At 38.4% G+C, this 26,437-nt stretch overlaps 1 protein-coding gene across 2 annotated transcripts in view; it reads right to left on the reverse strand.

Annotated features, from left to right (window-relative positions):
- MYO3A (myosin IIIA) overlaps nucleotides 1-26,437 on the reverse strand; it is a 119,250-nt gene that overhangs the window by 71,553 nt on the left and 21,260 nt on the right. For both annotated transcript variants that reach the window (XM_059818685.1, XM_059818684.1), the window contains exons 3-8: nucleotides 22,011-22,115; nucleotides 21,151-21,250; nucleotides 5,219-5,295; nucleotides 3,776-3,921; nucleotides 2,011-2,076; nucleotides 1,441-1,596 (exon numbers count right to left, since the gene is read on the reverse strand). In XM_059818685.1, the coding sequence (XP_059674668.1) occupies nucleotides 1,441-1,596; nucleotides 2,011-2,076; nucleotides 3,776-3,921; nucleotides 5,219-5,295; nucleotides 21,151-21,250; nucleotides 22,011-22,115 (650 nt within the window). The remainder of the gene's footprint in view (nucleotides 1-1,440; nucleotides 1,597-2,010; nucleotides 2,077-3,775; nucleotides 3,922-5,218; nucleotides 5,296-21,150; nucleotides 21,251-22,010; nucleotides 22,116-26,437) is intronic.

A 26,437-nucleotide genomic window follows, 5' to 3' on the forward strand; every position in this document is an offset into this window, starting at 1 on the left:
GTGCCATTTGACTGCTCTATGTACATGCAAACTGGGCCACTTTCTTTATGTTTGCATTGCATAGGAAAAGAAAGTTCATGTAATTTGCTTTATGCAACATTTACATGAAAAAACAAAAATATTTTGAAAAAAAGAATGAGTTCAAAGAAAACAAACATATGAGTTCTATAAAATGGGTAAAAAAGCTCATGATACTTAATTGACTTAGAAGCTTGATTTTCAAAAATTATTTAGGCTTTGACAGGACCAGTGTCACAAGTGTTATCAGGATTTCAATTCATATAATTTAGTGTTTCGGATTTATTTTACCACATATCATTTCCCTGTGTTTTATAAATAAATACTTTTTAAAGTCTGGAGTATGTTACTGTTTTAATGCTTAGCACTGACATCCAATAAGTTTATTTCAGTTCCAGAGTCTTTCTGGATTAAGCAAATGTCAAGTCTGCACCACATAGAACATACAAATCCAGTCTGAGACTTAAATTTAAGCCAACTGCATAGTTTTTTACTGAAATGCCAGAAAAGAGAAACTAATATTCATCCGACATCCACTTAAAGTCCAAGAAAACTTGAAAATCATAAATTATTTAGAAATATTTTTTTAATTACTATTTTCAATGGATAGAGTAAAAAGAAAATTCTCCAAAATCAAAACTGAAGACTGCTGTATATATTGTTGCTATAAATATGTGTGGAAGGAAATGTGGCAGATTTTAGTAAGCGTTTTCCATACAGATGCTAAAATGTCTTTTAAATTTTATGTTCCATTTTAAAAAAAAAGAAAAATTGTCATCCTTTACCTTGAAGCACAGCAGCAGTCACACCAGTAGTACATCAACACTAATCTACTACATTCCACATCTGACACATTACTTCAGTGTATTGGGTGGGGTTTTTTTTAAATTGTAAAATTGAGCCAAGCCATTTTCAGTTGTTTTAAATAAAAGCCATCAGGTGCTAAGTGATTTATGCAGAATTACTAAATACTAGTAGAAGAAAGAAAGTATCTTTTCAATAAGACATAAGATTTGAAGTTTGCAAAACAAGGTCTGGTACCACTATCACTTCTTTCAGTCGGTAGCATCCAATTCTTGCAGGAACCTGACTAGTTACTTTTAGCATACTTGCTTAAACTAAACATTAGCTGATGATGCATATGTAAGAAAATGCCAAACATTAATTTCACCTAACCTTATCCTAATTTGCACCTTGAGTCACAGAAGAAAGGGGAGGCACTTCTAAAGATTGATTCATCCCACATGTGAATCATGATGCCCCTCTCTTTCCATTGGCTCCATAGGGTACCCCAAAGATTAAGCTCCCTATTTTTTGGCCAGCTAAAGTTATGAGAGGTGAATCTTTCTCTGAGAGCTAGCCATCTGAAAACGGGAAAGTATCAAAATTGTTCCAATTGGTCTACTTTTCAGCTACTTTTACCTTGCCTTTTCAGTGACTCCCATTTGTTGATGGACATCAATAAATTCCATGAGTTGCCTTTGTAGTACGTTTTCTTTTCCTTCAATTTGCTTAATAAAATCATGCTGCAGAAGACTAGATACTGTCGGTCGCTTCTCATAATCTTTAGTCAAGCACCTGTGCTGGCAGAAAACGCGTATGATCATTGAGGGTTCTCTGTTAAGTTTTGAAATGCTTGTCTGTAGTTCATTCATACCTCCATAATAAATACATCCACCTTAATCACAACAGCTCTGTACTGAAAACTGCAAGATTTTGCAGAATTGATGAGGCCAAGAAGCTAAATTACTGCATTTAAAAACTAATTATTCTTTCAATTTAGAAAAACAGAAATATCAAGGGTGTTAAAATGTTGTTATTTCATATTTTACATCTGGAGCCTCAACTTGAAGTCAAATTGGATTTACAAACTAGGTTTTTAAGGAAAAATATTAGTAGCAACAGATTTCAACAGAGAATACAGAGATATTTTAAACATAACATTTTACACATGTTCCATATTCAGCTACAGTGGTCTCAGTTGTTACTCACTTGTTAATGAAGTCATTGAATTCAGGTGACCACAGTTCAGGCTGCTGTAGTGTTGGAGGAGGATTCCTGCAAAGGTCAGTGGGATGATAAGTTAATAAGCTACTCACTTGACAAAAACAATGTGTGAAGGCAGGCTGAGTAATGAGTTTTAGATGGCTACTGAAAAAAGATATTGATTTCCACTGGTAAAAGAAGCATGAGTAGATGATACAATGCTTCACTGGTTCTCCTACTTTACATAACTAACAAGTAGAAATAGCATGGATATGATCTGCCAAGTGTGGCTAAGAATCACTATAATTTTTTCGATCAAATCAATAAACGGAAATGAAACTAACAATCCATTAATCACTATTCACTTGTAATGGCAAGTTTCTCTTTTCAAGCCTGAAACAATGTACTTTCTTAAGAGTATTTTTAAAAAGAAATTCTATTTTAAGTTTTCTCAGAAGGACTGAATTAATCAACATCCTGAGCAGTGTCAGAAGGAACTAGCTCTGTATTAACTATTTCCCATTCATCAGAAGATAATCAGAAGTCAACTGAAGGTATAAATACAGATCTATTGTAAATTCTTTTTTTCTTTCTTTTCTGTTGAGTTAGAGCTGTTTATTCTAGGTGTTAATTTGGTTCAAATTGTTTTAACAGTCTTCTTCCATTCAAACAGAGGTGCCATTTTCACCGAATGTAATCACGAAGACAAAAGGAATCACCTATAGATGAGGTGACTCCTGTGTCTATTTTTGATTAATCATCATAACTGCTTTTGTTTAAGTGTTGCATAATGTTTACTCTACTACTTTCAGGTTTCACTTAGTGAAATGAAAGGGTATTGATCTTATATTTACTCCAGGGCAGAAAGGGTAGGTGCCCAATGTTTGTAAGGGTATGAACCAGATTTTTTTTTTTGAAGGCTTAGCTGAAATTACTGACCACAGCAGTTTGCAACTGCTTTTCCCATCGCAAGTAAAGGTGAGAAGAGCATTCATGCTTTGCTTCAGTGCCAAGTCAACCAAGATTTCTTAAACCTGAAGGTAATGTAATGTAATTTGGGTGACTTGGCTGAAAAGGATTTGAAGCACTCAGGTATACTATGTGGTCTCAACTATTGTGGTCCTACTTCATCCGTTAGAGTGAAATCCACAAACTGCTTTATGATCATCCCCTACAGACATATTGAGATATTGATGTTCTTTGAAACACTGTAAGTGGCACTTTGGGTACTTTTATCTCCAGCTTCAAAGAAAATGTGAAAGAAGTTGCTATTTGCACTGCCCAAGGACAGCAGCACTGGAACTGCCAGGACCAGCACAAGCTAATGGAAGGTAGCAGCCTAAATGTATGTGAGTGGTGGAACAATACTTTACTTCAAAGGACATGGGATAACTCTTGAGGACAGGTATGGGGCCTGTTCACCACAGTGGCATACTCAGACTCTGTATTTCTATCATAAGTCATTCTCTGTAACAGAATATACGGGACTCAGCTGAGTCTTGCACTCATGTATATTGGGCAGCAGTCCACTCAGGAGAAGGCTTTATGGCTTTTTCTCAAATGTAGCCTCAATCAGCTCTGAACTTCCCAATGTGCACACATGGCTGAAGCACAGTGGGCAGAAAACACAGCTGCACAATTTCTAACCTCCTCCAAGTATAACTAATATGAAGAAACTGCACATACTTAAACAGTCTAAGTTTGAAGAAAGTAACAGTTAAGGAAAAAGTTCAGTCTAACCTGGCAAGAAAAAAACACATCAAGATATTACCTTGGTATTTTGAAGAGTGCCCTCATAGGGTGCAAATCAGCAAGGGGTGGATCTCCATCTCCCAACTCTATTGCAGTAATACCTAGTGACCATGCATCACATCTGGCATCATAGGAGCTATCTAGCTGCTGCTCACAGGCAATCACCTGTTGGAGTAAAAGACTGGGATGGTCATTGGATGGTCAAATGTTTGAATTTAAGAGTACTCCCACAGCTGGGGGAATCTCTTACAGGATGGAGATACTGGGTGAAATAAACAGACTTGCATGCCTTTAGCAAGCTAAAGCATCTTGTTGCTGAAAATAAGCAATGCTTAAACCAGAGAAAGCAGGTGTCTGTGAACACCAGGTTCTTTGACCAGATGTTCCCTGATCTGAGAAAAGGGTTCAAATCCTTGGCTTTTTCAGCTGAAGGTGGTAAACTGCATCCCATGGCTGAGGGAAGTAGAAGGAAACTCAGCAACCCTAAATCTCTTTTCTATAGATTATTCCTGCAAAATAGCTAATGGAGCTATATTGCTCTCTCTATGAATCGAAACAAGCAGTAAAGCTGAAGTTGAATTCAGTGTCTCCTGCTAGGTCCTTATTCAGCCAAATCAAGATCAAGCTAATTTCTCAACAATGTGTTTGCCACTGGATTACAGCAAATGTATTTAATTTCATATACATTTCAGCTCATCCACAATGCCGGATGAATCTAGAATTTTTCAACCCATTAGCTACAGGTCTAAACTAATGTGTATCCCGTTAGCTACATGGCTAGATCAATGTGTATAAACAGAGTATGTTTATAAAAATATGTGTGTATAAACAGAGTAGTTTCATGTGGTACAAATAGATGTATATGCATGTGTTTGTGTGTGCACAAATAGTGTAAGTATATAGGCTTATTTATAATGAAATACTTTTCCTGTCTCAGCTTAAAATGTATCTTTATATGCTTCAATTTCAGGCCGGAAAAATCTCCAAAGATACATAGTACTTCTTATTTATTCATAATAACCTCTTCCATTTCTTGCTGTCAGCTATGGATATATAGCATTAAAAACTTGCAGGTGTAGAAATCCAAAAATAAAAGTTATAATGTATCACAGTACCAACCACCCTGGGCTCCTTCCATCCATGGGGAGATGAGATACCTATAGTTTCAGAGCTTGGAAGGCTGGAAAGGATTAATGGTAGTACTCTCTCCTCTTAACATTTTCGTAAGCAATTCAAAGTCTTCATCTCTGGCTCTAACCTTGTAATTTCAAAAATAAACCCCATTGTAACTTAATCCTTGCAAACATGTAAGAAAAAAGGTTTAAAAGGCTTTTTTAAAGAACATTGCTATTTCATGTGGTGAAAGGTCCAGTGGTGAGGAAGAAAGAAAAAGAGCGAGCAGAAATGCAGAATGTGGCAGCTCGAATACAAGTGACAAAATGTTTTGAAACATGAATCTAACCTCTGGAGCCATCCAGAACGGGGTGCCCACGGAGGTGTTCCGACGGAGACGAGTGCTGGTCAGCTGAGCAGACACACCTGGAAGAATGAAGGGACGCTATAATCAGAGCAACTGCTATTTCCATCCAAGATAGCCCTTCTGAATGGTGCCATCCTCATTTTGTCATGCTACGACTTCCTCTGCAGGTGAATCTCAAATAGATCTTTCCAGTTCTCTGGGAAGAGAGGCCCAGTCCTCAAAGGTACTCAGCACTTCAGCTGAGGTTCTCTGCATCCTTTGTTTCCAGTGACTTCAGTAGGACCGGGATTTCATCCCAAATGAGCATTTCATTAGTAATCTGATTCCATATATTTTGACTGGCTAATTACAGTTTTTCTATATCCTGTTTTAGAGGAGCGGTAAAGCACTTTAGGGAGAAAAAAAAGAACCATACCGTCCACGGATTCTTCTTTTCTTTTAATGCTCAGTACTGACACTAGACCTCTATTTCATTATTTATATATTTCAGGTTGAACACTAGAAAAGATACTTATCCTCATCTCTTAGCTGCTCTGCCATGAAAAAGAAACAACAAAACAGTGAAACCTCAAAAATTCTTACAAAACCAGAAGTCTCTCCATGCTCAAAGCACCTTCTCAAAGCAACATCAAATGCCTGCAAATCAGCTTTGTAACATGAGCTGTAGTTTAAGGAATTAACTATTTCAGGCGAAGAGCTGGAAAGTGAACTCTGAAGTCTAAAGATTCCTTATGGTTTTTAATTAAAATACACAGGTATTAGGAAACTGAGTGGGCTGCAGCACAATTCTGACAAGCCTGCCACCAATTTCCTTCCTTACAGAACAATGGTTTATTGGTTGGAAATATCTCTAGTGTGTGCAAAGGGGAGAGTACTACACATGGAGAAAAACAGTCCCTCAGCAAGCATGTCCTGAACTATATGGATTTATGAGTCATAATTAACTGTGAGGTCCACATGTGGAGAAAAACAGCCCCTCCACTAGCAAGTCCTGTACTATTATGGATTTATGAGTCATAGCCAACTGTGAGGTCCACCAGAGGCATATTCTGAAGTGCCAATATCATGGATGGCAAGAAAGCTGCTGTGTTCTACTCTTGTTCCAACCTAATTGGAATTGACAACCCAATTGTCTAATTGACACTGAAGCTCACTTATTTTGCCTTCATACATACATCTGCTTTCTCTTTAAAAGAGTAAAAAGACTCATTTTCACTCTGTGAGTGCCATTTCATTATTCTGAAATACATGAAGCTCCGGCGAGCACCACTGGCCAGTTTCAACTCTGTACTGTCTGGTTTGAACACGCTTGACCTTATCTTCTTGAAAACCCTGCAGACGGTTCATAACAGAGGCAACTCACATTAACTGCCCAGTGGAAATACTAACTAAACCTCTGTCTAAATAGAATTTGATTATTTTGGTTTTTTTCAGTGGTGGTCAAGAAACCATAGAGAGCTTGATCTGTTTTTTCACTCTAAAGCTATGTGTTCAGCTCTGATTCACAAAATATCTGCATTTGGCTATCACAGATATGTATACAACTGCTGAAAATAAGACAGCGAGAAAGATTCCGCCTGTTCCTTTGAGACAAACACAACCATTGCTTTTGTGGCTGTCCCCCTCTGGTCTACTCCAGGCTTGAGAAAGTTGCATCTCTTTCCCTCTCCGCGCCTGCATAAAGTCCAATACACAGTGTTTGCACCATGGAAAGCAAAGGACAATGTGAGTCTTAGTACAAAGTCCATCAATCCTGCTTCAGCTCAGCTAAGCAGGGGCTTTGTTTCTGCTACCTCAAGGAGTTGTCTGAGGTCCAGCTTCCGGCTCACGGAGTCTGTGGCTGTTCTGAGCCCTCAGCAAAACACGTCATTCAGAAAGCAAAGAGTAAGCACACATCACCATGGATCTGTCACTGTTGTAGTGATGCAAACGGACATCATTATGTGATCCTTGGTTTTGGAGGGAGAGGAGGCTACTCTCCCCTCTCCCTTTCTACGGGTTGTGGGAGTCCCCTGTGCTAAGCACTTTTTTGTAGTCTTGGAAGAGGAACCAAGATTCAGATCCGCAGGCAAAGGAAGGCACTAACTGAATTTTTATTATTCCAGTGTCAGATTTTAAAAATAATCATAACTTTCTGTGGAGATAAGGAGCAAAATATAAAAGGAACATTATTGTGCACAATCTTCTGTGTCTATGCACTGGTTTTTCCTTCTCTTTGAACTGTAATTATTAAATAAACTGAAGGACTTTTTCCTCCTCCCTTTTTTTTTACTTCAGTAAAAAGATGATTTAATTTGAATTGGTCACCGCTACTTTCTTTAGGCTCTCTTTTTTTGTGTGTGCTTTTTGTTTGTTTGTTTTTTTTTTTTATCCTTTTGCTCTTAGCAGTAAAGTGGCATTTCAGATTATGGAGCGTAGGTCTTATGACAAATGATATTTCCTGGGGCTTTTTCTGTGTATAGAAGAAAGATGATGTAATTCCACACTTCGTAACATTTCTTCCGGCATTTCAGTAACCAGTCAAGCATAGAGCTGACCAGCTTTTTTTAACTTGTATATTTTCTAATAAAAACATCTTGCTCCTCCCTCTTCCCCTTTACTACTGCCTGCTGCAAAATGAGTTTATTCTCCTAAGAAAATCTAAAAATGTCACAAAATCGTGTTTCATTACATACAAATTGTAAGTCTTATGAAAGTGAAGAGCTTAATAAATAAGTGCATTAATAGTACCAATGCACACCATACCCAAAAGAAAATATTGTGCATATAGTTGGAAAAAGGCTTTTTTTTTTTTTTCCTTTTTCAGGCATTAGTTTACTAATAAAAACTGGAAATTAGCAGACTTACACCGTGAGTATTATTCAAGCTTTTCATTGCAAACCCTGGCATATTGGAATAACATTTAAAGTAAAGCCACCTACTTATGACCTTAGCACTCAATAAAAATAAAAAAAAAAACCACAGCTCAGAAATGAGCTCCCTATTATTAGGAAAGATTTGTCTCATAGTAGCACCCAATCTGAGCAGACACTATTCTGATCTAAATTAGGAGGCTGTACAACATCATTTTATGATTATGTCCTGTGACAGAAGTATACACATTTTACTGGTTGATGCTAATGGGGGAATGGTGAGTCCTAGCAAATTCTACTAAATTCACATTTGGCACGCAGCAGGGAAACTGCATTCCCAACACGCTAGCCACTGTATTCATACATAAAAACACAGACCCTACCCCAAAGGGCTTACACTCTAGCTATGACGCTGCCTCTGGCTACCTTTTCCATAACCCTTCTTCATTTGTGCCTTCAGTGTCCACTTCCCTACCAAAGCATCCTCTTTGTGACCTTCTTTTGACTATGAACTGGCAACTCAATCATTCCTCAAGATAGTCTCTGCACCAAAAACTACTCACACTGTTAACCTTGCAGATCTAAACAGGCTGCAATGCTTTGAATTGTTTCCTAACCTTTTTTTAATCTCCTAGAGAAACAGATGTAAAACAGCAGCAGCATCTTATACTGCATTCCCCTTAAGCCTACTGGCAGATATGTTTTGGCATTCCTGTTCCATGCTGTTTGCTGCAAAAAGTGGCCTCTCCTTCCTTGCCTCTCTGACGAATGGTGTGAAGGCAGTCCCTCATAAATCACTCAGCTCCACCTTTTTACTAGATCTGGAGGCAACAGGTCCTAATGGTTTAAGGTTTTCCTTTAGCACCTTAAGCTTCACTTTGAGAAGAAGCTGCCATTCTTGCCAAGATGCAGACAGAGAAGTAGCTACTTCCCATGCAACAATGGTGGGGTCATAACTCAAGTCCTCTCTATTGCTGTTGTCTTTGACACTCTCATTTCTTTGTTTCCTTCTTTCAGTTTGTATTTGTGTAATGGTACATATACAGGCAGGATAATTTCAGACAGATCAGTCAAAATGCATACAAAATGCTAAAAAAAAAAATACACATAATTCCTTCATACATAATGACAAAAGACAACAGGGAAAGAACAAGATTAAAACAAAGTCATCCTGATAGTTCAAATGGCAAACGTCACAACACACCAGGTGCGTAACCACATGCAACTGCATTGCAAGTATGGTGGCATCCCCACTAAGACTGTAAAGGGAGATCAGAGAGCTTCTCACAGGTTTAATTACTTAGCATGAATAGAAAACATAAAGATATTTAACAGAAAATGTTACTAACAGGCCATAAGGACACAAGTGGTTGGGTTGATGATGTCACAAGAGCTGTTTCAGAACCTTTTGAAAAAATGTCAATATTCAGAATTCCTCATAGACTATCAACTGACCTCAAAACCAGACTTTTAAATGAAAAGAGCACAGAGGCAACATTGTTTTCTTGGGTGAGCTGTTGACAGAAAAGCACACTTGGGAAATTCTGCTCAGTGATGAGTGCTCAAATTAAATATAGAACTAAAAACACGTTCTGATCAATATGATGGAAATAAATAGGAAACAAAGGTGAAATGAGGAGCCAAAAAATTACAATTTTCAGCAGCATTTTATGTTACTTTTCATAAATCCATGCTACCTACTCCCAATCACCTTCTTGTCCTTCATATGTTTGGAAATGATTTCCAGGATTATTTGCTCCATCACCTTCCTAGGTTTCAAAGTGTGGCTGACCAGCCTGTAGTTCACTGAATCCTCATTCTTGCCCTTCTTGAAGATAGGAGTGACAATTGCTTTCTTACAGTCCTCAGGAACCTCCCCCAATCTCCAAGAACTTTTGAAGATTATCAAAAGTGGACTTGCAATGGCATTGGCAAGCACCCTCAGCACTCCGGGGTGTATCCCATCAGGTCTCATGGACATGTGTAAGCCCAGTTTGTTTAAACGCTCCCTAAACGGATCTTCCTCTACCGAGGGTAAGTTTTCTTTTCTCCAGACATCTCCACTGGTCTCAGCATCCTGGGATTCCTGAAGGCGAGTCTTACAAGTAAAGATCGTGGCAAAGAAGACATTGAGTGCTTCAGCCTTTTCCACGTCTTTTGTCACCACATCCCCTGTCTTAATGCACATAGTGATTTAATGATGAAACAGACAGTCAAGACAATGGCCACTGGAAAACTAGAGTTTCCCAACCATTTAGGAAAACACACTCTGCAGATGCAAATCTTTAACTGAAATAGGGCATATCCAAAAGCTAACCAAATGGCCCTTTACAATTCCAGAAAAATAAAAAACTTAGTATCCAGAAGACCATGAAAAATCCATCATGTTTAATATAAAACTAAGAGGCATGGAGTAAAGGGGGGATAAAAACCAGTGAATCTACACTGTAAAATAAACAACAGAGGCAATATAAATGGAAAACTAAAGGAATCAAAGTCCAGTGGCTTTCACAGTAAAGCCACCACGAGGATTAAAGACAAAGAAAAGGCATTTTTAAGCATGTAAAGAACAAAATGAAAATCCTAAACCAGATACTGAATCACTACAAGGTACATACTGATAATAAAACAGCAAACAGCAACCTAAAAAAAGCAGAACATTCACTACATCTGTGAGATATATAATCTTTTTTAAACAAAAAGTTTTAATACAGCTTCTTTCTTTAAGAAATCAGAGAACTTTCAATTACAGGAGATTGGGCAAGATGGTGTGGCAGTGTACTCTAGCTTCCTTTAGTCTACAATTCTGATTGCACCCTTTCTCCATGGCCCGCAGTACAGCAGGTGACCATGGGCTGCCCTCCACATGCTCCCGACAGTTCAGTGCAGCACAAGGCCAATGATTCTAATGAAATCTCATGCTTTGGGGCTTCAGCTGGTTTCCTGAAAGGGATGCACAGGAACATTTGTTTTCCTGATGCACAACTGGCCAGATGTATTTAGATAGGGGAACTAGTCTTCTCTGGAGCCTCAGGGATTTGTGCAGCTATATACAATCTGGTGCAGTATGCTGGTGAGGAAAGTCCTCCATAGATGCCACCTTCCTTACATATTAGATTTCAAACTGACTGCCACTTTTGAGACCCAAAAAGGATTTTTTTCCCTGTATGACTGGGAAAACCCTGGAGATTTTTCTCCTGGTTATATGACATGCTTTTCCTGTTAAGATTATCTGGTTACTGGCAACAACTATGCTGATGGGACAGAATATTTAAAATACCTAAGGACCAGAATACTTCAGTACAAATAAGTCATTGGGTTCAACTTTCAGGTAAAAATAAATGGGGTTTAGTATACACAGGTGATACCAGAGGGTTTCTAATAACCTCAAGAGATTACTATTTTGTGATCCATGGGAAAACCAAAAGGAAGTCCTTGCTGGCCAGAAAGGGCTATTTTCTTGCTTCATGTGTCTCTGGCATATGACACCAGCTTTCTGTGTCAAGCTTCTTTAATGTTTAAGCCACCAGTGACATCTTTATGTGAATTAGTAGAAGAAAATATTTGAAAGACCAAGTGAACAGCTTATCCTGGATACAGCATTTGGCCACATGATTTCTTTTTGTTGTTACTGGACAGCACAAAGGTTTTCATTCACACATGGCCCATAAAATAAGTTTTTAAGGACTAAGCCTTCAACAAAGAATTAAACATTCAACAATGAAAATGCTCCACAGCTCAAGTCAATGCAATCCATCTTATCCCTGCTAACCCGGGTTTGAAAAATTTGGAATTATTACTTTGATTGGGTTCAAAGCAGTTTGACAAGCTGCTCACGAAGAAGGCTTTCTTCAAAGTCTTTTACTTTTATTGGATTCTGCCATAGTCCACGAGTAAATGCTTTTTAGAAACAACGTATGAATGTCATGCTATATGGTATGCAGAAATGACAACACAATAATAATCTGGTTTTGATCTGAATCAGTGAAGCAGACAGCTTTATTATGGATGCATGCTAGAATGACTAAGACAAATACAAGTCTTGCTATGATTCATTGCTTAAAGTAAGCTAAGGGCAGAAAGAAAATTATTTTATTTTTGAATACTTTCAAATTCAATTATTTTAATTAATTGTTTCATTTTGCAGAGTGATTCAGACAGCATTTATAGCTAATGCAGGGCAAGAAGAAAGAGACATAATAGGATATTCTGACTACTCCAGAATAAGTAATCTACAAAAGTTTGGAAAACTACTCAAGGTCATGCTGAGCTCCTTTTCAATGTCAGCAGGACATGTGAGGCTGGGAACTGTGATATATATTAAAAGGAATGGAGATTAAAATGTCCTTTCCCAAAATGCCCCAATCACAGAATCACAGAATCACTAAGGTTGGAAAAGACCTGTAAGATCATCAAGTCCAACCATCAACCCAACACCACCATGCCCACTAAACCATGTCCCATAATGCCACGTCCACACGTTCCTTGAACACCGCCAGGGATGGTGACTCCACCACCTCCCTGGGAAGCCTGTTCCAATGCTTCACCGCTCTCTCAGTAAAGAAATTTTTCCTAATATCCAGTCTAAACCTCGCCTGGTGCAACTTGAGGCCATTTCCTCTTGTCCTATCACTTGTCACTTGGGAGAAGAGACCAACACCCACCTCTCTGCAACCCCCTTTCAGGTAACTGTAGAGAGTGATGAGGTCTCCCCTCAGCCTCCTCTTCTCCAGACTGAACAACCCCAGTTCCCTCAGCTGCTCCTCATAAGACTTGTGCTCCAGACCCTTCACCAGGGATTCACCTGCCGCGCCGAGCAGGGACCTGTTTCCATTCCCCTTCGTCTCTTAGGTCCCCTCCTTCTCGCTGGCGGCAAGAGGGTGAGGGATCCTCTGTTTCTTGTGGAGCCTCCATCTGCTGCCTTTGCCTCAGGGATGGTAGGGTGTGGCTCCACCAGTCTATCTTCCTCTTGCACTCCCTGATACTCCTCAGCCTCTCCACTTCCTCATTCAGCTCTGCCACCAGGCTGAGCAGATCGTTCACCTGGTTGCGCTGCACCCAGGTGTGGTCTCCCCTGGCCTCCAGCACAAGTGACAGGCTCAGGCACTCCCTGCAGCCAGAGACCTGGACAGCCGTGTGCTTATGTGGGAGCTCCATCTGGCATTGGCTTTCATCCCAGTGGAGACTATAGCTGGGCCTCTTCTGGGGGGGCGATGACCACTCGTCGAGAGAGCCTCTAGAGCCAGGAGGGAGGACTGCGCCCTGCGTGCACGCCTTCCCTCCACACCCTGCCTATGCGAACTGCCACGCAAACTGACGCACCACAGCCTTCTGACGCACCATGTCGTGTTTGCCTGCCCTGTTTGCTGCTTGTTGTGTCAATTTGGATCAACTCAAACTTGGATCACTCACAACTGAGTTCTCAACCTATTCACTGAGCACAAGGTCACTCTAGACTCATAATCCATTGCAGCCCGACCTGTGCTGTGTGCATTTGCAGCACAGTGCTGTGAGCCTTCTCGCCCTCTGCAATGCGTGCAACAATGTGCCATACAAGGCTTGCTAGACTGATCTGTGATCAGTCAACAAACTGCATCTGTCAAGCCTGTTCATAGTAGGGAGAGGCCATAGCACTGTGTCACAACAAGGGAACATGAGAGTTGGTGAGGTATCACAATGAAAGGATGAAGCTCAGTGATGTAGTTCCCTCCCCAACCTCTGACCAAGATTTCAGATGCCTTCCCCACAAGACCAGCAGAAAGCTCCTTCATCCATCAGAAAACCAGGAGAGGTGAGCAACTAAGCAGATGGAACTATTAAAATGGAGTCTTACCATGGACTCATTAATTACTTTGAGATTGTCCCTACTATTTTGGACATACTGTCCAGTGTAACTGATTTTACTACTCTCACTTTGTCATTATAGCAGCTGCTGGCTCATCTACGCTTCAAAAATTCAACCTGTTTAGTACAGTTACAGAATTTTTAATATTCTGGTCTGCATTTCTGTATCGGAATAGACAAGAATATAATGCAATAAAACATAACAAAAATACCTATGCAGGCTAACTTACCTTGATCAATTGTTACCGATCACTAATAGTCATAAAGCATTACTAACATTCCATAATTTGTAAGGAAGAAGTAGTGCACCACTATTGAGTCACAACAGAGAATGTTGTCAGAATTACTACACACTCTTTCTAGGGAAAAAACTCCAAGAAATTTAATTTATAACTCAACTGAATTATGAAATGAACTTAATACATTAATTTAGCATTATCTAAATGAAATTATGTATGCATTTTAAAGTAAAAACAGAGTTGATATAAAAATACACCACCGAAAAGAGTGTCTCAAAATTGGCTTCCTTCACCAAATTGCAACTGTGAAAGAATGCATTCCAGAAATGCCAGCATTAAGATTTCCATGGTTCTTAACTTTGGATGACTTCAAATATCTTTAAAAAAAGAATGGTCATTCTCTCCATAACAAAATAATAACCCTATTACATTCCAAACACAAAAGCTGACCTCGGACTACCTGCAGTTTCCAAACTACAGGGAAGAAATAGGTCAAGTAAGTATTAAACAAAGTAATGTCAGTTTTCAGTAAGTCTAAATAAAGCAATACAGTATTTCCTTCCCCAATCTGTTTTTTCCCCAATGATTCATGCTCAGGTTAAATCTCTAGTTGAGTCAGGCTACTATTCATCCATGATAAAACTGTGCTAGCTACATGCAAAGTATGATATCTGAAACTGCATTTGGAATGCAAAGACAATATTCACATGCAACTTTTAAATACAACACTTCTAACATTTGAAACAAAAGCAGAAAAATGCAAACTAATCATGTTTGAAGTACAAAAATCATCTTACCTTCACTATATATTCCATGAATGGTACAATACATGTTTTAATTATGCAATCTCTTTATTCACAGTACTAAAGGAACCCTTGAAGTCATTATTCTATTAACTGCATGCAGAACAGCTTGTAATTTTCCACCATCTGCCAGCAGCAGTGAGATTGCATTACCTTCTTTCATAGAATCATAGAATTGTTTAGGTTGGAAAAGACCTTTAGGATCATCCAACCGTTAACCTAACCCTGCTAAGTCCACCACTAAACCATGTCCCTAAGTGCTACATCTACACGTCTTTTAAACACCTCCAGGGATGGTCACTCAACCACTTCTCTGGGCAGCCTGTTCCAATGCCTGAAAACCCTTCCAGTGAAGAAATTTTTCCTGATATCCAATCTAAACCTCCCCTGGTGCAACTTGAGGCCATTGCCTCTTGTCCTATCACTTGTTACTTGGGAGAAGAGACCAACACCCACCTCTCTGCAACCCCCTTTCAGGTAGTTGTAGAGAGCGATAAGGTCTTCCCTCAGCCTCCTTTTGTCCAGGCTAAACAACCCCAGTTCCCTCAGCCACCTCTCATAAGACTTGTGCTCCAGACCTTTCACCAGCTTCGTTGCCCTTCTCTGGACATGCTCCAGCACCTCAATGTCTTTCCTGTAGTGAAAATCCCAAAACTGAACACAGCATTCAAGATATGGCCTCACCAGTGCTGAGTAGAAAGGTACAATCACTTCCCTAGTCCTGCTGGCCACACCATTTCTGATACAAGCCATGTCTTCCACTGGAACTTGCTTTACCTACAAAAAAACCTTAGATCTTTCCTATGTATTGCTTATCCAGAGACTCTAATGATGGGGAGTTTTAGATACCATTAATTAAATGCCTAAGAAGGAACTGAAAATGGACAGTGCCAATCCTTTTCAATATCCCCAGTGACAGTACTAGGCAAACTGGGGGGAATCATGGCATGTCTTTAGTTAGAAATAGGCTTGAATTCCAAAGATTTAATGAGTCCTCCAATATTTTATTTTCATTATGAGAACATGAATATTTCTAATATCCATCTAGATGTCTGACTTTTTTCTTTTCCAATGACCTTTCAAGGTAATAACATCAACAGTCTAATTACATGTGGTATGAAAGCATGTTTTCATCTGATGCATAGAAAGACATGGCCTTCAGCAAGAAGCAGTGCTGCTGAAAAACTATGCATTTGCCTAAGTGGTAGAGTACAATTTATAATTACATTTTTTCTGGACATTTCCAAGGCAACAGCTGCTCATCCTGAGATATTTCTAATCTGTGACAGCAGGCTTTGGCAGTCCGAGAAGTATGAGCTACCTGTGCTCTTGTTCAAGACTATCAGCCTACAAGGTCAACCCTCAAAAACATAGCTGAAGAGGAATTTTCCATCAGCTTTACACTCTCATCTTTTTAGCTAAAAGAATCACTGGCCACATGACTGTAGATGTTTCAAAACTTTTAGTGCAAAAATGGTTCTTTTCTCCATGACTCTCCACACATCAGAAACCTGTCTAGTTTGCTGATAGGGGGTTGTGTCCTCTAGGATCCTCTTCTTTCAATAACATGTAAGTGTGAAAAGCTCTGGCTTTCAAGCTCCCAGACTCACTGCAATGGCAGGGGATTTCAGAAACACGTCAAATCTTTCAAAATGAAATGTCACTTGGACTTTTTCAGACCAAAGTTAAAATAACAACAATAATAATACAGCTAAGTTTCTTTTCTCCCATTTTGGAACAGCACATTATTTGACATCTCAGAATTTCCAAACAGGAATTGTGTCTTAGACTAACATTATTCAATACATTAAAGGCCCTGTGCAGCATTCTGATTTCAAGAAAAGAAACTGAATTGAGAGCGACTATTCAAAGAAGCAAGTATTTGTCAGCATAAGCAGATGTTATACACTCAGCTCCCTATGAAATGGGTTACACATTGTAAGATGCAGATGAATATATGAATTTTTATTACAGATGAGGTGTGCTATGTATGCAAGTGACTTCAGGCCAGTTTTTAACTGATGAAACAAGGTCAGACATTGAAAGAGATTCAGGCAGTAAAAACTGCAGATAAGTTTGTCACAAGACTTTCAAAAAGTATCTAGAATTAAATTAATTTGATTTACATGCCAGAAGTTATTGAAAATTTTATTAGGTGCTTTTCTGCACCTTTAGTGGCTAAAATTTATTTTGAAATCTGGCTCTTACACATCAATCCACTGCATACAACCAGAAATCTGAGAAATGGATACAAAAGATTTCCTTCCCATAATACTAATAAGCAACTGTGAATATAATTAAGAATATTTATAAAAAGCGAATTTGGTTCACACCTTGCTTGCCTCCAACTCTTTTTATACAACACATTACACAGCTGTCACCCTTTAAAGTGCTGCAGGGAGTTTATTTTAATGTTGATGTATATTTTTCTATCAAATCTCTATCCTATACTGAAAACATAGTAGCAACATTTGAATATAGTGCAGCTATTTATTATTTGTATTGATGCGGTAGAGGATGCTCCTTGCTTGGAGTGTAACTGCTGCAATTCTCAGGCGTAACATCGCTCCCCAAAGGTTTTCCACCAGAACAGCTTAACAGCTAATTCCCACAAATGTTCAGGTAGCAAAACTGCCTTCAGTCAACCTTCTTCTCTTACAAGGAATATATGGACTTTGTAATGTATCTAGAAGTTTAATGAATTCAGGGACTGAATCTGTGATCATGGGATGTGCTTAGAGTAAGAGCCCCTTGGCTGCTACTCATTATCTGTAGTAAAAAAGAATGATTTTGTTTCTCTCTGCTGATCTAAATTATCATACTGGACGGATGTGAGGAGAGAGGATGCTTCCCTGGTAACAGTATTTCAAACTTCTTGTGGCTTGGACAGTTTAATCTAAAACTTCTCTCTGGCAGCTCCTTGATAAGCAATTGAGCTCCAGAAGCATTGGTGTGGAGATGCTATAAACTCATTTACTTGATTTGATCATTAACCTATCAACTGGGATTGGGTGTTTGTAGATATGAGAATATTACTGGGGTGATTAAGCAATATTACAGCAAAATTTTAAGGGAAAGCAAAAATTTCACTCTTCAAAACAATCTGGGTGAGGCTCTGCCATGGTACTCTTTCAAAGTCTTTCTCATCTCTTTAACTATCAATACCTCTATGAAAGACGAACAGTTCAGACTGTTAGCCTGGATTTTGGAGGAGCTTTTCCACAGACTTTCTGTGTCACCTCAAGCAACTCAGTCTCTCAAAGTTTCAGATTCCCAGCTGTTAACTGGGAATTATAGTAATTTATTTCCTCATAAGAGTGTTATGAAGTTCATCCATTACAGACTGCGCAGTGTTCAGAAACCATGGTCACAGCATACATAAATGCCCCTGACACAAAAACCATAACGCAATGTGTATAAATTGTGTCACAAAATGAAGTTTCTGGGAAGTCAATACTGCTGTGCAAGAAAGAACTCACAGTGGTGGTACACTATACACCAAGTTTAGGGTACAGAAAGAACAAAGGAAAGAAAAGCCATTATCAAAGGTGATTTAATTCACTGAATGTTAACTGTTTTCTCACTTATGATTCTTAAAAAGTTCCTAACTGTACTTTAAAAAAAAAAGACAAAAAAAGAAAAAAAAAGACACAAGTTCAAGTTGTATGACCACACAACACATACAGACTGACAATAGTTCCTTTTCTAGTATTGTCCTCCATACGACACTTCACAGGTCCATCTTTCAGATACAAGTTTTATGCACCTGTTTAAATGAAAACCACCATAAAGAGTATCAGGGGAGGAGAGCAAAGGGTTCTTCAGGAACACCTTATCATCAGCCAGCATGCAGGAGAATGGTGCAGACAAAATTGTCTTGGGAAGGGCTCACTTCCTCTGTCAACTGTGTTCGGTGGTTGAAGGTGTCCTTGATCCACTGTGTCTGCTCCCCTCTCCAGAAGGGAAAAGCTGTGTGCATGCTAGAAAGGGCTGTGTGATTATTTGAGTTGGTTTTGTATGTTCGTTTGTCCCCATGCAATAATTGGTTCAACCTAAACCAAAAATTTTGCTTCCACTGAATAGTTAACTGGGAGAAAAAGAGATTGTGCCTGCATGTCTATCTCATTCTGTAGCCTGCAGATTCACAGGCTTATATAGTAAAAAGATGGCTACGAGTTTCAGTCCCTGATCCAACAAATATTTATGTACAACAGTCTGTAGCAGTGTCAACATGAGAGCTTTTGATCAACTCACATTCCTGGCTAAAAAATACTCTTGGAGCTGATTAACGTGGGTTTAAATCCTCTGAAGTAGAAGACACAAATCTCCCAAATCACAGCCAAATACCTTAAACATCAGCCTGAAGGGTGAATGGTATGTCTTCCATAATGATTTTGTGCATATGTATAAATTTTTCCCATTTGAAACTACTCATTATTGGCTTTGGATTGGTTTTGGGGGAAAAAAGGAAAAAAAAAAAAAAAAAAACAGAAGAGAAAATTTCTATCTATTCCTAAGTTAAAGTGTTGTTCCTATATTTCTTTGAGAGGAAGGACTGTAGATATTACTGCAGGCCCCTCTTCAACCCACATAAAAGTGTGTGTATGTATGTTTGTTTCTTGTGCACATTCTCAGTTGTGCTTTGGCATCACAATTTTTCCCACAAGATTTTAAGACTATTTTTCAATTACAGCCTTAGCAGTAGATTGCAGTAACCAGGGAATAAAGAATTCAGGTCCTCATCCCCACAGCTTGTATGTTTTGACATTTGCATAAGTGAATTAATTTTCAGAAGCATCGATCCTCCACAGCTCTAATTGCCTTCAGCACCTTAAAAAAAAATAGTATCCGCAACACATTAAAAACCTGTGGGCAAAAATATTGATTTTGCCTCACATTAGACTTCCAGACTATCAAAAAATACTAGTAAGTGTATGGCAGATAATTTAGGAAGTCTGAAGGCTTTTCAATGGAAGATTTTATCTGAGGAATAAAATAATGAACATAAATACATGAATTTCCAGAAGAATTAGTAACCCTAATAGTTGTGGGGTTTTGTGTGTGAAGTAATGAGAGTTGCATAAACACAATCTACTGGCAGGAAGACACTACACTAATGGGAGTTAAAATCCCATGATTAGTTTAAACAATTGTTATGTATCGATTGAATAAATTTCATTAACAAAATAGGAGGGTAAAGGAAAAATGAAGATTTTCCAACTGCTGAATGGAATCATGATATTTACAATTGGCTGCTATGCTGTAAAGTACTGACCAATAAATTCAATTCAAACATTAGAAGACGGTGTGGTGCCAGAGGATAATAGTTCATAATAACAAGCATTGCAAATTTTTATACCCCCCTTATATAAAACAAGAGTCAATACACTTTTAAGAAAAATCACTGTGGTATGGCTGATAAATAACAGGTTGCATCCACTTATCTGTGTCTCCGCTTTTGCCTTCTAGTGTAAAACCAAATGACAGCATTCAAGAATCACTTTAGGTCTAACAGACTTGAACAGACCCTTTTTATTTAATGGCAAGTCTTAGGTTTAGACTTGCCGAAAGTAATCTGTTAGTCTTCCCAGACTTCACAAAATGGGGATTACGTATATAATATATCTCACTCTACTGCCTTCAGGTAGTACCTCTTGTTTTGTTTCAAATCAAACTAATGAAGTATAAGTGACTGAGGTGGAGCTCTCCCATTCTTCACAATATCTAGTAAATTCTAAGTCCTCTCATATACAACATGAAGCTTTTGCCTATCAGCTCCCAACTTCACTGAACCAGTGCGTGGTCCTGGAGGAACTAAACACCAACCTTATTTTGAACTCTATTAACTTGCTTTGCCACTTCACTTCCTGTGTCTGCCCCAAAGCATTTGGCACTTACTACCACCGTATTATAACTTCTATTCTTTAGCCATGCTATCTAAACAGCATTAGCAAAATGGCTGGAAAACGCAAAGCTGGAAAAACACCAAGTCTGTGAATATTTTATGTCTATCAAGTTAAAAAGTAACTTAGGTTATCCAAGTGATTTTTAATGAAGAACTCAAAAACTTAATAAAAATACAATATAATTAATCTTTTCTGATTTATTTACTCTATTTTATTTTCCATACTTCAGATGTACAACATTGGTTGTATATATAAGTAAACATAACATACCAAAATCCACAAGCTTGACTCCTCCTTCAGTGGTCAAAAGGATATTATTTCCCTTAATATCACGGTGGATAGTTTTGTTTTCATGCAAATGCTGAAGTCCCTGGAAGGTGAGACGTAAACATGAACTTTTTACTAACAGCAGCTCTGTTCTCTGTATTACATTTGCAGAAACAAAAAGATAGCAGAAAAGTATGACAAAACTTAAAACAGTTTGTTTTCTTTTTAATCCAAAGCTACAGAGATGTCCTTCTTAATGGAAAAAACACTTGGCACACCATGAGGAATAGATATTTTTTAATTGCCTCACTTTATGTCAAATAGAAATTTTAAGATAAAAGCAGAAAAAAAGCACTATAAATCTACATTATATATTACACCATTAGAGTATAAACTCAAAGAAAACTTCTAAGGCCTAAATTCCACTACAGAAAGTCAAATTCTGGTTAAAAGAAAATGAAAAATAAAGACTCTTGATCCTGATCAGCTGAAAAGAATTTTCTTGTAGCAGTGTTTGAATTCACTAGATTTGTTGATCATTTTGCTATAAAAACATTTTGGATCCAGACATAAGAAGGTATATTTCTGCTATTTCTGAAAAGAAAAGTGGTTTTGATGCAGAACTGTATTTACTAAGGAAAGGAATCGATTTTCATTCTCATAATAGTGAAACAAACAGATGAATTGTTCTTTACCTTGCCTGTTCGAAAAGAATCATCTGAATTACACACTACCTTGATTTCATTAAACACTGCTATAATATAAGATAGTGTGCTGTGTTAGTGGGGACATGATCTTCATTCATTCAAAGAAAAAAATATGAGCTGAATATTGACTGTCCTTTCACTGAGAGCTTATCTTACCATCAGAGCTTCACGTAAAATGTAAGCAATTATAAGTTCATTCATCCTTTCGCCTCTCTTCAGAAATCCTTTCACAAGATCAGTCACAGATCCACCATTGCACAGCTGCAAAACATCAGGGGAATATAAAAAGGAAATAAGAAGTGTTGGAGTAGCCACCTGGTTTTAGTTTTCAATAGTTTTTGGTTTTGTAGCCAAATGAACTCCTATTAAACTGGCAAACCACAGATTTTTCCTTATGTCTACCATTTAAACAAACCACATACACAGCAACTTTTGCCAATTTTTTTCACTACTTTCTGCATTGAATTTTTCTTGCCCAAACACAAGTACAGCAGTCTATCTCTTTGCTTTCCTATATACATGATTGCTTTTCACTGAAACAGAAGTAGCTTATTGTGCAATAAATTTGCTGTGAAGGGATGTTCTGTGGGGCATGCTAATTGCTTCTTATATTCATCACGTGCAACTCACCAGCAATGCAGATTATTACTGCATCAATTCTCAGGTACAAAAGCTACATACAACATAAAATGGATTTAAGGCATCAGAAGACAGGTGGCAGAGAAATTCCCCCAACAAGAAAATCTTCCAAGGGGAAAGGGAAAAGCTGCTCTCTTTGCCAAGCAGCACTTAATTCCTAGTGTAGAAGGATGTTATACACAAGGGGTGGGCATCATGGTAGATGATGAAAGCACTGTGGAAAGAAAGGTCTCATCTCCCACTGAAACAAGGTGGGCCATGGGTGTAAGACTAATTATAGCCCTTGTAGCATCAACCTTGTCAGCTTCTTGTTCGAGATGCAGAGCCACAATCTACTGTGGACAATCCTTTCTCCTGTCTAAGGTCCAGTCCCACAAACCCCTGTCCTGTCCCATATACATGGGAAGCAGAGGTTTGGCCTTGCTATCTAAAAAGATTAGAAAGCACACATTACCAGCAGATTAGTTTAGACCTGCAATATTTCATATGTTCATTTTTATCACTTACAATTTTTCCGCAGGAGGAAGCAACAACGTAACTTTAGTGACTAACTCTGTAGCAGTTACATACCCGCAAAGATGAAATTGGTACTTAAGCCCTTAAACTATCCATAATGCACCTAACAATACTCAATGATTGAAGAGCCATTGCCTTTGTAAAGGAGTAGCTGCTTCCAATAAAACAGTGAAACAAATTATAAGTTTTATACTGTATCATCCAGCAGCTTTTCATATGAAAATAAATACACACATAAGATATTTTACCAATGTAGCACAAAACGGTAAGTCCTTTCGACTACAGATTTTGAAGTCTATTCAAATTGAGGGCATAATTTATCAATAAAACCTTTCAACTGCAGAATTCCAGACATCAGATGCTTTTGTATATGATTTTTTTAATCTGTTCTTCTATATCTCTACATTTCCTAATCTGTTCTTCTATATCTCTACATTTCCTCTGTGCTGCAATTACAAAAGGACTTGCACTTCACAGTATAAAACATTTTATAGCCCTTTGTACCCAAACATAACAATACTTTTCTGACTACCTTTGGAACCCATGGATTGCATTGAACTTGCACCACATGAACACCTGCACAAATACCATTCAATACATAAATCTTGTTGCAAGATGTGTCCCCCACCAGGTCAATGAACGCTCTGGTCTGACAGATGCTGAGCTTTACAGCAACAACCTTGGAACTCACTTAATCTCACCTTTACTTCAGTGGGACAATACGCATGCTTAGAGAGGGAAGAACTCATATGCTTAAATTACAAGATTAAGCGCTTTGCTGGATGAGGGTCAGATTCCCAAGCAGGATTAAATCTACTGTCTTTAGCCATGCTGGTCTGCCTTCTCCATTGACTTTCTAGTTACTTCCCCCCCCCCCCCCCCATGACATTATCTTTCCAGGGTCTCTATTGTTTTAACTTTGCCACGTCACCAACCTGTTTAATCAAACCGAATGGATGATGACAATTCTGGTTAATTTAATGCACTTGCATTTCAGGGCACTGAAACTGTCTGACAAGTGACAAACCAACTGTGAAATAAATTACACATATGATATTCTTCAAACTATTTTTCTTCATTATCTAGTATTAAAATTTTGCTTCTTAAAGGTGGATCTTCTGTTTTTTTACAGAGCTGAATATCTGTTAGTCTTTCTGTTCAAGGTAAAGAAAACTAACCCAGAAAGGAATATGTTCTTTTTGTAGATGGGAGAAGGAAGAAAGTATACCTCAGAAATCACCTCCTTCAATGTTTAGGCAGTAAAGCCAAGACTGAATTTATTTGCCTGGGTCAGCAATGTTAATTTTTACTTTCTTAAACATGTCACTTTAACTAATTTTTCTACCTCTCTCATAAGATATAAATCCCTATTATGAGATAAATATTTGTATTATAAGATAAAGCTTATCTAAAATGTCAGATAAAGTAAGATACTAAAACTGTCATTATTTTAGACCAAACCAAAAGTGAGCGTGGGTATGTAAAAGGTCAGCTGAGCAGGTCTTGAAGAAAAAAACAGAAGTCACCCGTACCACCATGGAAATCCTCCACCAACTCCCAAGGCAGGGCGGCTGCTTAGGCAGAGATCAGCTGAGGATCTCATAGACACAGGTTCTTGCATGTATAGGGCAACTTTTCTTTTGCTACTTCTGTCTCAGAGAGTTGTACTTTTACTTATATCAAGACAATTTGTATTTTTCTGAGACCACCAGCATATGAGGAAGAGGAAAAAAAAGGCTAGGTATTAGAATGCAAGCAGCTATAAGGAGGAAAAGGGGATTATTGGAATACAACTACAATTAGAAAAGGAGATTATAGCAGACGCTGTATGTGTGTGCTCTGAGCTGCGTGGGGCAGCAGGTGGGTGACGATGATGACAACAATGACACAGGTTAGTATTAACCTTGTTCTATTTTTCTACAGGCCAAACAAGTCCTCACAGGTAAAACGTAGCATCCGGTCTAATTTCCTATTTCTACTGTCTATTTTTTGCAGGTGAAGCTGCCACATGTCTCTATAACCATGCACACAACTGAAGTTCAAATGGCGGTTCTTTCTCCTGACTCAGGTTATCAAATTGCATGTGTGTGCAATGCAAGCTTATCATAAACACATCAAAATTCCCTCTCGTAACGAGTCAGGCTCTTCTCTTCCCTCTCAAAAGAAGCAGCTACAGAAAACTACGATACTCCTGCCCGATGCAGTGCTGGACCATGCTTGCTTGGGTATCTGAGTAAACAGAGAGATAAATTATCCTTGGGGATGTTGACCAGGATCTAGTTCATGACATAAAAACTTAATGGGGAAAAAATCCCTAAACCATAAAAGAAAGTAAATCACATTTCCTTAACTCATACAGTCCTTCAATGAGAGATTATGGGATAAGCATTATTTAGCAGTACTGCCGGACTGGAAGTTTCCTGGGGTGTTGCTAAATATTGCAGCTTATAATGATGATCTCTGCTGTTTCTTAGTAGCATGCTGTCCACAGTAAAACCTGTGTAGCCTTCTACCAAATTACTGTGTTTGAGTTAAGCTAAGTCTAATGCTTGGATGACAAGAAATCATGAAGGCAACAGAGATAATTTTTAAAAATATCCTTCTATTTTCCAGTGAAGCATCTAGAGAAGAGAGGTGCTGGCAGCTATAATTTTGTTGCAAGCATTGTGAACCCACATGGCCAAATAGCTTATCAGTCTGTGTTGCCTCCACATCATTTGGTAAAATATCCTCAGAATACTTTGATGAAGGGCACTATAAGCAGAAAGCAAGAAACGCATGGAGAACTTGGGAAACAGACATACTGTAGAAGCTACATATCTATCTGAGCTGTGCCACAGGGCTGCTTCCTACCCTAAAGGTCAAAGTAACTCACCAAATGCAAATGTCCTTCAACGTGTCATGAGACATGGGCTCTTCTGGGAGGAAAGAGTAATAATTCTCTCCCACACTCCCAAAACCACACACACACTCACACATTCTCATTTGCATGCACAGACGCATTTCTTGTGGTTCATATCAGTTTTAATACCTATTTTAAGCAACTAGTAATGCCAGGAGGAAAATTGGTGGCATCTGTTAGCTCAGGTTTGACAGTACAAGTAGTAGAAGATATAAACTGAATGGATTTTCTCAGTTTGGTTCTCAGATACCACATACTCTCGTAAGTGAAGTGCATGCAAAACCAAAGCCCTTCAGTCTGAACTGTTTTTAGGAAGTCTCCAAAGGGTGCATTTTCCCAAGGAAGGATAGAAATCCTCTCTTAAGCTTTGAATAAACTTAATTTAAAGAGAGAGACTCTTATAAACATCCATCCTATGAGACACAGTAAGGGAAGATATTAGTGAGACTCCCACAAGGATGTTATTTAGAAATGTCATCTTGATAACTTTGTACATGAGCAATTTTCATCAATTTAATGTTAGTCA

Source organism: Gavia stellata, chromosome 6 (assembly GCF_030936135.1).
Source record: "Gavia stellata isolate bGavSte3 chromosome 6, bGavSte3.hap2, whole genome shotgun sequence".
Lineage (NCBI taxonomy): Eukaryota > Metazoa > Chordata > Aves > Gaviiformes > Gaviidae > Gavia > Gavia stellata.